This window comes from Myotis nattereri (genome assembly GCF_964212035.1).
Source record: "Myotis nattereri genome assembly, chromosome: 3".
Classification (NCBI taxonomy): Eukaryota; Metazoa; Chordata; class Mammalia; order Chiroptera; family Vespertilionidae; genus Myotis; species Myotis nattereri.
In genome coordinates this window covers 179,088,160-179,105,215 of record NC_138077.1, presented here as the reverse complement: position 1 = coordinate 179,105,215, position 17,056 = coordinate 179,088,160, and the positions used below count along the sequence as shown (strand labels likewise).

Below are 17,056 nucleotides of genomic sequence, written 5' to 3'. Positions count from 1 at the left end.
CTTGAGTGTGCCTCTTCCACAAAATACCACGTGCGGGCGCACATGTACAGTGTGATTGAAACTTCCTGGTCCATGCGCAGAAGTTGGTTTTCGGAAAGGAGATAGATGAAATAAGTATACAAGACGAGTGTGGATGGGAGAGTTGGAAGGGGTCGACCTCAGCAAACGTACCTCAATCAGATTGAAGACGTTTTTAGCAAAGGCCAGCTTAGGAGTACCCTAATTAAGTTAATAACAATGTACCTACCTATATAGTTTAAGTTTAAAAAATTTGGCTCTCAAAAGAAATTTCAATGGTTGTACTGTTGATATTTGGCTCTGTTGACTAATGAGTTTGCCAACCACTGGGCTATACACTTGGCATAAGCTGATAAACTTTTCAAATGGTTTTGACTATTTCCCCAAATTTAAATCTGTTTTCTGCTTCCCTTTGTTCAATGATGACTCTTTTTAGTATATATTGAATTCTTGTATATAATGAGGTCTGTTTCCGTGCTTCATTTTTTTATTCATTAGGTTTATTTTCTGGTGCTAGTTCATATAATTTTAACTATTGTTGTTTATAATATGGCCTAATCTTCTCTCTATATATAAGGCTAATATGCAGAGTGTCCCCTTGGGTGTTCGACTGGGAGACCAGGAGTTCAATTGCTCACTATGATGTACGCTGACCACCAGAGGGCAGCGTGGATGAAGGAAGGAAGGCCCTGGCCAACAGCTGGAAGGCCCCAATTGGCTCTGATCTCTGGCTAGGCCTAGGGACCCTACCTATGCATGAATTTCATGCACCAAGCCTCTAATACAGCCGTGGGCAAACTACGGCCCGCGGGCCGGATCCGGCCCGTTTGAAATGAATAAAACTAAAAAAAAAAAGACCGTACCCTTTTATGTAATGATGTTTACTTTGAATTTATATTAGTTCACACAAACACTCCATCCATGCTTTTGTTCCGGCCCTCCGGTCCAGTTTAAGAACCCATTGTGGCCCTCGAGTCAAAAAGTTTGCCCACCCCTGCTCTAATATCTTATAAGGCTAAATGCTGATAATTCCTCTTTTCTAAAATATTTTAGACTTTTACCCATTTATATTTCTATAATAAGTCTATAAATATTGGTTGTCTTCTAATACAAACAGCCTATTGAGATTACATTACATTTACAAATTAGCTTCAGTACTGGCATTCTTTTACTAACTTTTCATCATATAATATGGTAGTTTTCCCCTTGTTTTACATATTTTAGTAAAAATATGTTATTTTTCATGTGGGCCTATGTCTCCACAACACGTACCGAACCACTCTTCTGATCCCTAGCTCCTGCCATGGTGCTGTTTGCTAGAGGTACAGAAATGAACAAATCACAGCTCTTAACCTCAAGGAGCTCTCTTTAGTGGACAAGAGAGATAACTGATCTAATGGCAACTAATTATAATAATTATTGTGATAAGCAGAAGCCCAAGGTGCTAAGGAAGCACAGAGGAGGCATACAACCAAGCCTAGGGGTGTTAAAGGAGACTTCCTAGGGAAGGGACTCCTGTACTGAGTCTTAAAGACAGAGTGGAAGTTAACCAGATGAAGTGGGAAGAAAGAGTATTCCAGGCAGACAGAATGTTTATTGGAAAATATGTTCAAAAGCAGAGACTTTAAAAATATTGAAGTATTTTAGGAGCTACAAGTAGCTGGAGTATAGATGACAGTAGGATGGTAGCTGGAAATGAAGCTAGAAAGCAGGTGGGAGGGTGGCAGATGATTGAAGGGACTTGTGTGACAAGATATGAATTTGGATATAGAATTGAAAGATTTAAGTAGAGCAGTGAAATGGTCAGGTTTATGTTTTAGAAAAAAATATCCCTAAAAAGAGAAAATAATAAAGTTAAATAAAGACCTCTCTGGCTTCCGTAGAAGATGGCATTAAGGGGTTCCAAATGTATTGCATTTGGTAGTTTGGACTCAAAAGACTCTTTTAATCTAAAGCAGTCTGTGACCTTATTCCCCTTTTTAAGAAATACCATTTACTGTTATAGAAACCAGGTCTGTTGTCCTGTGGAATGTGCCACATTCTGAATTTGTCTGTTTCCTCATACTATAACCTATTCCTCTGCCTCTCATATTTTCTATAAACTGGAAGTTAGCATTGAATGATTCATTGGATTCTGGTTCATCTTTTCTCTGGGAGGAGGGGCAAGAATACTTCATAGGTAGGGCTGTGAAGTGCTACCTGTGTCTGATGGTGCCACTCTCAGGGATGCTGATTGATCAGTGGTTCAGGTCATGACAGCTCGTTCCTCCATTATAAATTTCCCCATCAGCCTTCTATTGAATGAATTGATCTACTGATGATTAGCACCTGAGTGAATTATTTCATCATGGGCTACAATTTTTTTTTTAAATTCTGTCAATCTTTTCACATTTATTAGCTGAATAAAGAACATTTCCTCGCCCTAGCCAGTTTGGCTCAGTGGATAAAATGTTGGCCCATGGACTGACCGAGGATTTGATTCTGGTCTAGAGCATGTACCTTGGTTGCAGGCTCAATCCCCACCCCGGTCGGGGCATGTGCGGGAGGCAACTAATCAATGTGTCTCTCTCACATCGATGTTTCTCTCTGACTCTCCCCCTTCCTTGCACTCTCTCCAAAAAAAATCAGTGGAAAATATCCTTGGGTGAGGACTAACAACAACAACAAAGAACATTTCTTCAATAGCTAGAGCTGTTTGGTTGTTCTGAAATATAGTATGTACCAAAAAGATAAGAAAAATGCTTACTTCATTTCTTTTATTGCAATTTTTGGATTAAGGTGTTGGCACCTTAGTTGTTCTGTTGTATCTTTTGGTCATGTTTCTATTTTATGACTTAATACATTGGCTAGTCCAGTGCTTCTCCCCCTAGTGATTATCTTGTAACCCCAGTCTTTGAGAAATGGTCTTCATTTGCACAAGAGCCTTAAAATCCTTAGGGATGTGAATGGCTTTCTAAGTGCCATACACACATCAGCCCATCTAGTCCTGTACTTTCAGAAGACAGAACAACCTTTCCTTTGGTTTCTCTTCTCTTGTTGCAGGTCACACGGTGAATAAGATGCGTCAACACTCAGATTCAGAAGTGGCTTGTCTTGCCAAAGAAGTTTACACTGAGTGGATAACTTTCATTGAGAAACATGCAGATAGACCTTCTATTGAAGTCCGAAGTGATTCCAAAACCGAGGCACTTAGGAAAAACGCCCAGAAATTACTCTCAGAAGCGTTGGAATTAGAGGTAATGTCTGGTTGGAATGTGATTATTAGGAGCTCTTGGTTAAATGAGCCTCACATTTTCAAAATGAACTTTCATAGTCTTAGTGCTGTGGCTTTATTCTGTTTTTTTCTTTAAGGGTTCTGGATTTGTAATCATTCTGGGAGACAGTGTTGCAGAAAGAAACTAGCAAACCTGAATTAAAACCCTGGCTCTAGTACGTACTAGCTGTGGCACCTTAGGCAAATCCTTTAACATGAGGCTTGATTTTTTTTAACTGTAAAATGATTACTGTTCCTACCACCTAAGGTTATTGGAAAGAGTAAATGGACTGTTTATACAAAAGAATAGTATAGTGCCTGGTGATTACAAGTCACTTAATGAATGTTGGCTCCTTCCATTTATTTTATTTATTTATTTTTATTAAATATATTTTTATTGATTTCAGAGAGGAAGGGAGAGGGAGAGAAAGATAAAAACATTTATAATGAGAGAGAATCATTGATCAGCTGCCTCCTGCACACCCTCCACTGGGGATTGAGCCCACACCCAGGCTTATGCCCTGACCAGGAATCGAACCTTGACCTCCTGGTTCATAGGTTGACACTCAACCATTGAGCCACATTGGCTGGGTAGGCTCCTTCCATTTAAAATTTGTTCTCTTGCCACTGAAGCAAAAATTCTGGGATGGACTCTGTTATGGAATATCAGTGGCAAAAGAAATAGCTGTCTATTGAAAAGATTCTACTCCCCCATTTTTTTGTCCATACTCTAAAGCATATAATCAATTGGCTAGACATAATTCCTATCATCCTGATAGCCAACAGTTCAGATGACATTAGTGGCTTGAGGTGCACATGCTAAAAGGATTTTTGCTCATTAACAATAATATTAATCACCATTATCAAACAAATCTTATATGTCAGTTCATACTCTGGAAAAATCAGACATATAATATTTATATATTTTCTTCTTTTTAGGGTATCCCTATCAAAGTTTCTTTAAGAATAATTTAATATTATTAACAAAGGAAGCAATTCAGAAGTCTGATTTAAATGCTAGAACTGTTACTATATTCTCTGAAAAAAATTTTAACCTTTCTGTCTCAATTATGTATCTACAAAAGAAGGGCAAATGAACTCATGGTATATTATTTACTTTTTAAAATATAGTTTTGGATTTTTAAATACACACTTAGAAAATGTGAAAAACATAGAAAGGAAAAATAAGATCACCATTGAACTTCCCACCCGGATATAATCTTGTTAGCATTTTGGTGCATTTTCTGTTTGGTAATTATTATAACTTTTTAAATGAATGCTATAATATGATTATCCCAGATTATTAAGAGCCAATTATATGCCAAATGTTCCATAAGATAGTTTTATTGATTATTTAAACAACATTGCAGAAAATTAACAATAATTTACATTTATGTTGTCTTTTTCATCTTGATCAATATCAGTTAGTGTCATTTTGTATATCCTCTTCTATATACGGTTATTTTTTCATTTTTATAATTCTCAGTGTTATTTGATGGCTCAGCAAATGCTATGCTGTTAAGTTTGCTTTTCTTTTCCTAAAGGAAGCTTTACTGTGAATATTAAGCCCTTGCAAGAGAGAAAAAAATATGAAGGTTGTAAGTCTAAATAAATAACTTTCCAGAATATTGATTAGCCAACAAGACTTGCTATTTGATATTTTAAATAAAGTTTATTTTTTAAATAAACCAAAATTATTACAGAAACATAGAGTGTGGGTATGTAATATGTAGTTAATGTGGTGTTAAATTCCAGTTCCCTGTGGTATATTTTTAAGTAAATGATAATAACGAAGCAATGCTTGTGAGGATTAATGAGCAGTTTGCCTACTATATTAAACTCCATAATAATTATCCTTTTAGTTTATCCATTAATTATCCTTTAAATGGCACATCAAGTGGTAAGCACTCAAGTGTTACAAAGCAAAGTTAAAAAAGTGATACATTCGTTAGTGCTTTCCAACATAATTGGAGAAAATATCAGATTAAGCATAGTTGGGTGGTTTTGTTCCCAAAGAGTAAATTTTAAAAATTAAAAAGTATGCATCTTTCTTTCTTCCTTGGCCAAAAAAAAAAAAAAAAATCTGTTTTTCTTGCATAAATAGTATTTGATAGTAGTTTGATCAGTTTGATGTGTCGAAGAATTACAAACATTTTTGCATAAAAGTTAACTCTTAGCACCTATTACCATCTGAAACATTTCTTTATTAAGGTAAATCAGTGACCCATCTAATCCCGTATCTGGTCTTTGACAGTAACCAATGTTGAGTGCATTCAAATCAGACATCCAATCTCCACAAATGTACTTTATCAGGCAGTAGTAAACCATTGGGTAAGTTACTGGCCCGGCGACTAAAAAGCCTTTACAATTTGATCCTAGCATGTGTTTTTACAGATCTACCCATTACATTTTTTGTAGAAAATAAATGTTTTCATGTTATTTGTTTTTGTTATATTCTTTTGTAGTGAAAGCCACAGATGAGGAATATACACACACAGCCAAATGTATCTCTTTATTACTGTATAGATCTTGCTTTCCAGATTCATAGATTGTTTCCTTGTTCTTGGAATAATGGAATAGATGAATAAAAACTCCATTGTTGAAACCCTGGCTCCATTCCCCTTTACTTTCTCCCTTCCGGATCTTCTTTGTTCTTCCCTACATTTTAGATCTTTCCTCATATGAACATCCCCTGTGGTGTCATTCTCTTACTTCCCCTTCCTCATTATCCACTCTCCTTCCTACCTCATGGCCTGTGATCATTTTCCTATTATGTCATTAAAAAAAATGAACCTGATTCTCAAAGTGAGCCTGTATCATTAAGAGTTATGAAACACTGGCTGGTTGGCCCAGTTGGTTGTCAGATGGTGCTAATGAGATCCAGGTCAGGGGTACGTCCCCATATGGGACTGTTAGTTTTTTCTTTGTTTAATGGCCTCAGACTGCACCTCTGGCTTTGACCAGCTCTTTCATAAATGTATTTAAATGGTCAAAAAGGAGTGTGGTTAGATAGGTACAAACCCAGTCATGCTCTGTGTGCTAAAACTCACACAAAGTTTGCTTCTAGTGGATATTCAATTCAATAGATGTTTAGTACTGCTGCTAGTGCCAGGGAGAATGCTAACATAAGTGAGTTGCATTCCCTGTCTTAAGGACGCTTACTGTCTCCTGGTGGAGAGCCTGTAAATGACTAACTAATAGAAGGCAAGATGAAATATATCTAAAATGGGTACAAGCAAATGGTGTAGACCAGTGGTCGGCAAACTGCGGCTCGGCAGACTGCGGCTCACGAGCCACATGCGGTTCTTTGGCCCCTTGAGTGTGGCTCTTCCACAAAATACCAACTTCTGCGCATGGGCCACGAAGTTTCCATCGCACTGTACGTGCGCGCCCGCACGTGGTATTTTGTGGAAGAGCCACACTCAAGGGGCCAAAGAGTCGCATGTGGCTCTCGAGCCGCAGTTTGCCGACCACAGGTGTAGACACACAAAGGACAGTATATGAAATCTGATAGGGGAATCTGGGAAGGTTTTATGAAAGAGATGGCAATTGAATTGGCCTTTGCAAGAGGAGTAGAATTTTGCTAACTTGAAAATACATATAAAATAGAAACATTATATTTCATATCTTATTTGCTATGTGTAGGATGTTATTGAAAGAGCAGGAAAGGAGGGAGGATATGTTGGGGGGTAGGGGAGAAGGACATTCATTTAACAAATATTTACTGAGCTCTTACCATGTGCTTGTACCTATGCTAGGCGTGGGGAATTTAGAAATGGATCCAGCACAGTATCATCCCTAAAAGGGCTTACAGGCTTCTGTGAGAGATAGACAAATAAACAGTTACAGTACAACATGGGAAGTTCTGCATTTAAGGTACACACATAAAAAAGACCTGTTCCCTTGCTTTTAAAGGGCTTACAGATGTGGCAGACATCACTAATTGATTATGGCACCATTTCCCACTGAGGCCAGAATCCTTGATGAAAGAGCTCTAGGTGGTCATGTTTTATTCTAGGTGATCATGTTTTATATCTTCTCCAAGCTATAACCAATTTGTCCAGGATTGGACAACTGAATAACTCACAGGTACAAATAGATAGGGAAGGTAAATCAGATTCTCTGTCTCTGAGACATGTGAAGTAGGAAATGCTAAGAAAACAACAGTGGGAGGGTTGGAACAGATGTTGGAGGAGTTATGAGGAAGCAGGGGTAGAAATGTGTAGAATATGGGGAGCAGTGAGTAAGGCAAATGGAGAGGAGCAAAAACCTAGGGGAGGAGACCAGGAAGGTCATAAGATACAGAGAAGGAATATGGTCCCCAAATGAATCCCTAGGTTTCTTGCAGCGTTCCTATTCCCATTTCCACTGGTGCATCTCACAGCAAAACTCCGTCTTCTCAAGGTATCAGTGAGACTTGGTCCTTTAGCTAAGTCCCAAAGGGCTTACCTAAATCACCAGGTTAGGACCCATTGGAAAGGAGTCAACGATTTGGGTTGGTTTGGATTATCCAAGGGCAGTTTTAAGTTCATTCACTTTGTGCAATTAACTTTTATACAAAAAGGTACATGATGAATTATTATCCTGTATAATTTACATTTTAATATCACTGATGTTTTTCTTCACTTCTTCATTCTGATTGGCCTTCATTTAATAAGAAGGCATGAATGAGAATTGTTACATGCTTGCTCCCTATTCCCATCACATTGCTGGTAGAACACCTATTCCACTACCCAGCGGTTTCTGTGTATGTGCAGTCGCCTTTCTAGACTGTGATTCCTGGATGGTAGGGGGCAGGTCTTTTCTGCTCAGTCTCCCTATTTTTTTTTTTAAATATATTTTATTGATTTTTTACAGAGAGGAAGGGAGAGAGACGGAGAGTTAGAAACATCGATGAGAGAGAAACATCGATCGGCTGCCTCCTGCACATCTCCTACTGGGGATGTGCCCGCAACCCAGGTACATGCCCTTGACCGGAATCGAACCTGGGACCCTTCAGTCCGCAGGCTGACGCTCTATCCACTGAGCCAAACCAGTTTCGGCATGCTCAGTCTCCCTAATACCAAGATCAGGCCAGACTCGGAGTAGCAAATCAGTAACTATTTGCTAAACAAAGTATGTATGAGTATCCAGTTATGCAAATTTCAAGGCACTGTCCGAGTTCTTTTTTTAAATATATACAGTAATTCAGTGGAATGTCCATGACCTGTTTGCAAAAGTATATATACCCTTTTCCTTCAAACAACCATTCCCCTAAAAAACACCCACCTTTTTCTTAACTGTTTAAGTGAATCTCTAAACAGTGACTAACCATCCTCACACTGGATTGAGGAGCCTCTCTGGCAAATGTTGCTGGACAAATGCTGGCCAGACAACCGGCCACCCTTTCAACCTCCTGAAGTAACCTGCTTCCAGGGCTGCCTCAGACCAGGGGCTAGTTCGCTGCCCACTCAGGAGGCCATGAAGAGCTCGAGATGTCTGGGTTCTGGAGAGCCACGGAGCCAAGCCACATCCACTCACCCTAGCACAAGCCAGATCAGTCATCAGGACCACAAACTTCCTGGAAGGTCTTGTCTGCTATACCTCGGCAGATGTCTTGGCCTGTGTATTCATTCTCTGTCCCTCTTTTTCTCTCTCAGGCCTGTTCTGCTCCTGCCGTCCTTATTTCTTCCAAGTTTCATTTTTCTGTTTGTTTTGGTCTGTCTATTCCTTATATTAGGGTTTTTTTTAATCAAGTGTTAGGTGACTCTTTTCTATTTTTGGTACACTTTTTTCTTAAACTTTTCTTTTTAAATAGTGTATAGCCCTGGCCAGTGTAGCTTGGTTGGAGTGTTGTCCCAGACACCAAAAGGTCGTGGGTTCGATTCCTGGGCACATACCCAGGTTGCAAGTTTGCTCCTCAGAGTGCATATAAGAGGCAACTGACTAATGTTGCTCTTTCATCAATATCTCTCTCTCTTTCTCTGTGTGTGTGTGTGTGTGTGTGTGTGTCTATCACTGTCTTCCTCTTCCCTCCCTTTAATTCTGTCTAGAAATCAATGGGAAAAATATCCTTGGGTGAGGATTAACCAAAAAAATAATAAAGATAAATAAAATATAGCATAAGTACACAAGAGATATATGTACAGATCAGTGAATTTATCACAAAGCACATGCCTACTTTGTGATAGACCCTAGCCAGCCCATACTCATTCTTCAAATCTCAAGTTAAACAGCATTTCCTTCCAAAGCCAGGCACTGCCCTCCAGGGTTGGGTCCCTTTGCTGTAGCTCTGCGCCCAGCATGTATTCCTGTCCTCTTTCTTAGCACTCGGTGCACTTGTAATCCATGTTCACTACTGCTTATTACTGGCCTGTGCTCACCATGAAGTCACAGACAGTGCCACCCTTATTCACTGCTTTTCCCTCTCCCCGAGCACAGAGCCTAGCACATAGTAAGTGCTGAATAAATATTTGAATGAAGGGGGAAAAGCAAGTAAGAGAGAAAAATTTGTGTCCTGTATTCAAGGAACTCACTTTGTCCTGTATTCAAGGGACTCACTGTATTCAAGGAACTCACTATCCAAAAAATGGATAATTGTAGTATATTGTGATAATGACTAAGGGGAACTTGGGACATGTGGCAGCCCAAAGAAGAACTTTCAGTTCTCTAAGCTAGGATTTGCTTTCTTGTATTTTGCTTTTTAGCTAAGTTTTGACATACAAATAAGAATGTATTTCCTAGGGAAAGTGTACCTTGCTGAGGGAACAAGTATCTGTAGCAGACAGAGGTGTGTGAAAGCAGCTTAGTAGGCTCATGCGGGGCGATGCTCAGGACTAGGGAGGGGAGGGGCCTGGAAAGGAAATTGGGGCTGAGGGGTCCCCTGACCAGCAGCCCAACCTGGCCTGGATCCAGACCGCGTGGACCAAGTCCCAGACCTGTCCTACTTTGATTATGTCTGCGACCTTAGGAGGACTTGGGCCTGAGCCAAACCACCCTGGAATTGCTACAGGTCCCATCCCCTAAGTCTGCTATGCTTAGCTGACCCTGCAAGCATCTCCTCAAACTCTACTGGTCACTCAGAATGCTGAGGGGACAGTCAGTGCAGTGAAGGCAGAAATATGAACTTGGAGTCGGGGCTCCAGGTCAGAGTCCCAGCTCTGCCTCTTAGTAGTTGGAAGAACTTGAACCTTTCTTTACCTTTGAACCCATTTCCTCATCTGCAAAATGAGATAATAGGAGTTGTGAGCATTCAATGTGAAAAGTGGTCTACACACATATTAAGATCCAGATCCAGTGTTTCTGAGATGCAGTAAGGGGTTAAAAGGCACTCTTAAAACAAACCCCCCCAAAAGTATAAACAGTTACACTGATTTATTATCCTTGGTCTTTGTTTCCTGGTTGGTAAAGTACAGGGCCCAGTACCCGTCGCTTAGTTCAGGCCAGTTTCCTGTTATAATGGCAAATATTACCACCCGGCAGGGGTTGTGAATGAGGTCCCTGTCACAGAGCACATGGCCTTGTTCCTTAATTGCCAGGGTGGAATTAATTTGCTCTTCCTGTTTCTCTTGTGACAGGAAGTAGATGTCCTTGAATTTCAGTTGATTAATGGAAGCCTCTGAGCAGAGTGCTTCAGCCTCTCTTGTTTTTAATTCTTATGCGTTGCAAGGCCCTAATTTGATAATTTTGCTGTTTTTTAGATGGATCACCTACTGGTTGAAAATATTGAGCGGGAAACGTTTCATCTCTGCTCCCGCCTCATTAATGGGCCCTACCGGCGGACGGTGAGAGCCCTGGTCTTCACATTAAAGCACCAAGCTGAAATCCGGGCTCAGGTGAAGAACGGCTCGCTGCCAGTCGGCACGTTTGTACAGACCCACAAAAAATGACCTGAGGACGGTTCTAACCCTGGGCTGGGCAGAAAAGAAAATGTGTCCCTTTCTGCCATTCAAAGACTCTTTTGAGTTTGGGTGATGGCTGATGCTGGCTGTGCTAAATTTTCCCATGGTGCCATTCCTTCAGACAGAGGCTGCAGGGAGCCCTGGGAGACAGGCTGCAGGAAATGCTTCATTAGCTGTAGTGCGCTGGTGCAGCCTAACAGGACGTGCACAGGCTGTCCCTAGGAAGCACTGTATGGTTGACATCACCCAACACAGCAAAGGGTGACGGATTTTGGATTTCGCTGTGAGTATGCCAAGGACACCTCTAAACTTCCCCCACGTCAGGCAGATGAAGTTACTACTTTATTTCGCCACCCTGCAGGTAACTGAAACTCAATTACTGCTGCCGCTCACACAGTTCCATCCCCCTGAGTTTAGATGGCTCTGGTGCCTCTCAGAACTCCCCTGTCTGTTCTCTTTGCTCTACCCCAGGGGTGAGCCTGCCCGAGCCAGCCTACTACCCCTTCTTTCCAGAACTCACTTATCTGAATGCGTCAGCTCCCCCTGGAAGACCTTCTGTGTTGGTCTCCGGAGCCCCCATGCTGAGGCTCCTAATGAAGAACTGGCCTGCAGCATCCCCATACTCGGGCTTATTTGAATATGTGACATTCTCATTTTAAAGTTCTGTAGAAGATACATAATGAAATTCCTCTTGAAATGAATTACTGTAGTGAAAAAATTCTATACATATATTTTTAAAATAAAATACCTTTACGTAGACCTATTGGAACAATTATGTAAATGATATTTGCTTTTTTATAAGTAATAATAAACTGGGACTTTCCCCCCGCCTAAAACAAAAGATATGGCTTGTTCATTGAAAAGTATTTTGGGTTGAAAAAAAGTATAGTTGGTGAAGATGAAAAATTATTGCAAAGAATTTGGAGAGATGGTAAGACCCAAGAAAGGTTTTTTGAGGTTAAGGGAGACTGGAGCATGTATGTAATCTGAAAAGAAGGAGCTAATAAAAAAGGAGAGATTAAAAATACAAAAAATATGGGATGGGTTAAAAAGGACAGAAAGGAAGGGATTAACATTGCCTGTTTAATCCTCACATCTGTTGTGTTAGTAGATATTGTTTCAGTTTTTTTATATTTCTTCATTTATTCAGCAATCATTTATTGAGCACCCATTCCACGGAGTACTGTGGATACCTAGCAGGAACTGCAGATGAGACCCTGAGGCTCACTAAGCAAAGGTATCTTGTTCCGTTTCCCACTGCTAGGATGTACTGGAGCTGGAATCATAATTAAGCACCCACCAGGCGCTCAGCACTGTGATAGACATTTTAATAATAATATCCAATTAAAGATCAGAAAAGTGAGCCCCAGAATGGCTTAGTAGCTTACTCAAGGTCACACAGAGAGTGAAAGGCAGAGCTAAGGTTCAAAACCCAGATCTGTTTGACTGGATCCAGTCTCCCAGGTTCATTTCATTCACTCTCTTATGGTTACATGCAGTTGACACTCCAGTTTGTATCTTCAGACCATACATGGTCCCTCAGTTTCAGATGATATCTCCAAGATGTCTCGGGGGCTTCGCAGCTATTAACATGTCTTTTCTCACTTGACAATCCTGGTAGCCCAAGCATTCTTGCTAGAAGTGAGAGTCCTTACCCAATCAGGTCCTAATGGTTTTATTCGTCACATATATTTAAAATCTCTTGCCTCTTCTCCATCTCTAGTACCACTTTAGGGCTTCATTCTCTGTTGCCCACATGACTACATGGCTTCCTAGCTGGTTCCTTTGCACCCAGTCTGAACCTCTTCAAATTTATCTTCCTGTGCTAGGAACAAAGTGGCATATCAGAACTGGAAATCTCACCATGTCACTCCCATCAGAGCATTCACATGCTATTTTCTTCTCTAAAATGCTAGTCTCTACCTAATTCCCTATGCTTCCCCTACCATAGCATCCTGTGTATTGTTCTATTCATATCCACATGTTCTGTGGTTGTGCTTTCGATTCTGTCTCCCCACTAAAGGGAACACAAACTCATGGACACGACAATATGGTGGTTACCAAAGATAAAGGGAGGGGAGGGGGAAGAGAAAGAAGATAGAGGGGTCAAATGCATGGTGACGGGAGCAGACAAGATGTTGGGTGGTAAGCACACAATGCAGTATACAGATGATGTATTATAGAATTGTACCCCTGCAACTTACATAATGTTAGTAACCAATGTTACCCCAGTAAATTTCATTGAACTTAAGCTTCATGAAAGCAGAGTCTTTGTTTTGTTCCCTGTTGAATTTCCAGCACCTAGAGCACAGCCTGGCACAAACTAGGTCCCCATAACTATTGAATAGTTGAATGACTACTTGTGGGTGTACAGGAAAGGCATCTAACCAATCAGGTAATAAATACTTCCTGGAAGAAGTGATACTTGTGTGCAGTCTTAAAGGGCAGAAGTAGTTAATTGGGTAGTTGAGGCTTATGTCTGACGGAGAAAGCAAAGTATGGAAAGACTCAGACCTGTGAAATATCTGGAAGGTGATTGGTGTGGCTGGAGTAGAGGAAAGTAGGGTGAAGAGTAGATGGAAATGAGGCTGGAGAGGAAGGCAAGGACCAGGACCAAATGTGAAGGGTCCTGAACAACAGGTGAAGGCGTGTGGACTGATGCTAAGCAGGAACTGGTTAATTTTTGTTAACAGGCTGTGGAAGAAGAAGCTGGAGTCAGGGAGAGAGACTGGAAGGCGGAAGCTTCATTTATAAGCAACCAGAAAGTTCTGCTAACTTAAGGACCCAGAGTAAGTTGAAAACAAATTGCTCTGCGGCTGGAAGGTTTCAGTGGTGATAGTTAGAAAGTAAAATGATTACATAGATGGGCTTTGGAGACTTGGAAAGTAGACCGTGTTATTTGTGGCTGTTTTCTCCTTGAGGCATGCGCAGAATTTCCATGAACACTAATAGAGCTGTTCTGAGTGCTTGCTGAAGGAAAGGAGGCTTGCAGATATCCATCCAAGCTGACCCACCCACTAAGAAGCACTTCTGAGCTCCAGCCTGTGAAAAAGGAAAGGTTCAGCTCCTGCAATGGGGTGAAAAAGTCCCTAGGACCTCTGAATTCCTAGGTCTGTAAATCTGGACATGAATATGTCTCCTAAATATGTGTGGTTGCTAGAGGAAGTTTGGGAAATTACTGTTAAAGTCCGCTTCAGCCGCTTATTGATCCTTTTCTTCTGGTGGTTAAATCGGAGGTCCTGGTCCTTTGGGTAGGGACTGAGTCTCCGTTTTCATCCATCCATTCATTCAACAAACTAATGTTGCCTATCTTATGTGAGCCAAGGTCTAGACTGGCACTGGAGGAACGGCAATAGATCTCATTTCTACCCTTGAGGAGCCCTTAGTCTAGTGGGGAGACAGACACATAAGTAAATAAGTACAGTACAGCATACTAGGTGTTTATTGTAGATAATTGATTTAAAATGTTGAGAAAGTGGAGAAAGGAGTGATTAATACCATTCTAAGAAAAGATAAAGTCTTCACAGAGAGTTAATGTGTGAACCAAGTCTTGAAGGATAGATAGTTCTTAGCAGAGGGATCAGAATGTGTACAAAAGCCCAGAGGTGTAAAGTGTACGCCTTGTGTCAGTAAAGGCAAATGGTATGGAGTGGTAGAGGCAGAGTTCTTAGACACTGTGGAGAGAAATGGGGCAAAACAATTAGCCAGGGCCTTAGAGGCCTCGTGAAGAAGTTTGGACTTTGGCCTTCAGATAATGGGAGGCTCTGGGAAGTTTTCGAGGAGGTGAGGGAACTAATAAAATGTGCATTTGGAAAGATAAAAATGTTCTTACATAAACAGATACTTTAGAAAAATTTTCAAAATTTAAAACTCCAACAATTTATGGCAAAGGAAAGAGATACTCAAGATTGTGTAAATTAGATAATTTTTTTTTTTTTGACAAATGAAGTTTAGAGTTGACCAAACAGATATCATTAGAGAGTCCCAGGTTTGAAAAATGGCAGGAAGCTCAGATAATGCATTTACTGTGTTCAGTGGTGAAGGAACAGGCAGCTGGCCTTTTCTCATTTAAGGAATATCAGGTTCTTACACTTGTGCCTGTCAACCTTGGTTTTCTTTTGCTGCAGCCTCAGGCCTCAGAGTCTCATTCTGAGATTTGTAATGTGTTTTGGATGTGTTTATCACAGCCATATGGGACGAAGGCTCAGTCTGTTACTGCCCATTATTGCTATCAGAGGGAGTCCATCCAGAAAACAAGGCTTTGGGAGCGCTTATTAGTTCAGTGACACTGCTTCGATTTCAAAAGAGCAATGGTTTGATTGGATGACATTGTATTTTCTTTTAAATCAACCAAAATGATATAATTGCTGTCAGGGATAGGCTTACCCATAAGCTAAGGAGGTTAGTTTCAAGATTCAAGAAGACCAGGTTGTCCAATCAAATGCTGCTTTTTCTTGTTAAAATCACTCATTCAGTGCATATTTGAGTTCTTATAGGCAGATTCAAGGGTCACAGGAACAAATAAGACATAGTTTTTGGCCCCAAGAAGTTCACAGTCTACTGAAGGTGAGTGCCAAGGTCTACTCTAGATCAGTGATGGCGAACCTTTTGAGCTCGGCGTGTCAGCATTTTGAAAAACCCTAACTTACCTCTGGTGCCGTGTCACATATAGAAATTTTTTTGATATTTGCAACCATAGTAAAACAAAGACTTATATTTTTGATATTTATTTTATATATTTAAATGCCATTTAACAAAGAAAAATCAATGAAAAAAATGAGTTCGCGTGTCACCTCTGACACACGTGTCATAGGTTCGCCATCACTGGTCTAGATAAACGATTTAAAAAGGCCAACGATATGAATTATGGGAGTTGGAAGCAAAGGAAATAAGCCAATAAAGATGTTAGAAGATGCCCAACCTCATTAGTAATCAGGGAATGGCAAAGATAAATGTCATCCTTAAAGATCTAAAGGATGCAGCGATAGTGATCACCATTATGACTCTTTAATTCACTGCTCTGGGCCCTACAAAAATAGAAGGATCCTGGAAGATGGCGGTGAATTACAGCAAAATTAACCAAGTGGTAGTTCTAATTGCAGCCACTGTTGTGGCCTCTTTCTTGGAGCACATTAACGTGTTCTCAGGTACATGGTATGTAGCCATTGATCTGGTCAATGTTTGTCTTTTCCTTCACTATCAGAAAGGAAAGTCAGACTTCATATTTGCTTGGAACAGACAAAAATATACAATTACAGTCTTGTCCCAGGGCTGTTAACTCTCCCACCTCTCACAGCCTAGTCTGAAAAGACCTGCACCACCTAGACATGTTGCAGAGCATCATATTGATCCACTACATTGAAGACATCAGCTAATTGGGCCAGATGAGCAAGAAATGAGTATATTGGAAGCCTCAGTAAGACACATGAATTGCAGAGAGTGCAAGCACACACTGTAGATGCAGGGGCCTCACATATCAGTGAAGTTTTTAGGGGCCAGTGGCCTGGGATATGCCAGGGACATTCCCTCCAAAGTAAAAGACAAATTATTGCATCTCCCATGCCCTCATTAAGAAGGAATGCTTGGTAGGCCCCTTTTGGTTTGGAGGCAGCATATTCACACCTGGGAATACTGCTCCATCCCATATCGTGGATGACAAAGCTGCCAGTTTTGCTGGGCGCCCAGATCAGGAAAGGACTCAGCAGCAGGGCCAGACTGTAGTACAAGTAACCATGCTGTGTGATCTGGCAGAATCCATGGTATTGAGGTATCTGTGGTGGGAAATGATGCCTGTGGAGTTAATGACAAGGCCTAGAAGGAGAATCACTATGTAGACCTCTAGGGTTCTGGAGCAGGGCCAGGCCATCTGTAGCCAGGAATGACACACTTTTCACAACACAGCTCC

The 17,056-nt window shown here is 40.8% G+C and overlaps 1 protein-coding gene across 1 annotated transcript in view; it reads left to right on the top strand.

Annotated features, from left to right (window-relative positions):
- TCEANC2 (transcription elongation factor A N-terminal and central domain containing 2) overlaps nt 1-12,171 on the top strand; it is a 38,967-nt gene extending 26,796 nt beyond the window's left edge. The window contains exons 4-5 of the mRNA XM_081088078.1: nt 3,061-3,254; nt 10,951-12,171. Of these exons, the coding sequence (XP_080944204.1) occupies nt 3,061-3,254; nt 10,951-11,139 (383 nt within the window). The 3' untranslated portion in view covers nt 11,140-12,171. The remainder of the gene's footprint in view (nt 1-3,060; nt 3,255-10,950) is intronic.
- The last annotated feature ends 4,885 nt before the right edge of the window (nt 12,172-17,056 follow it).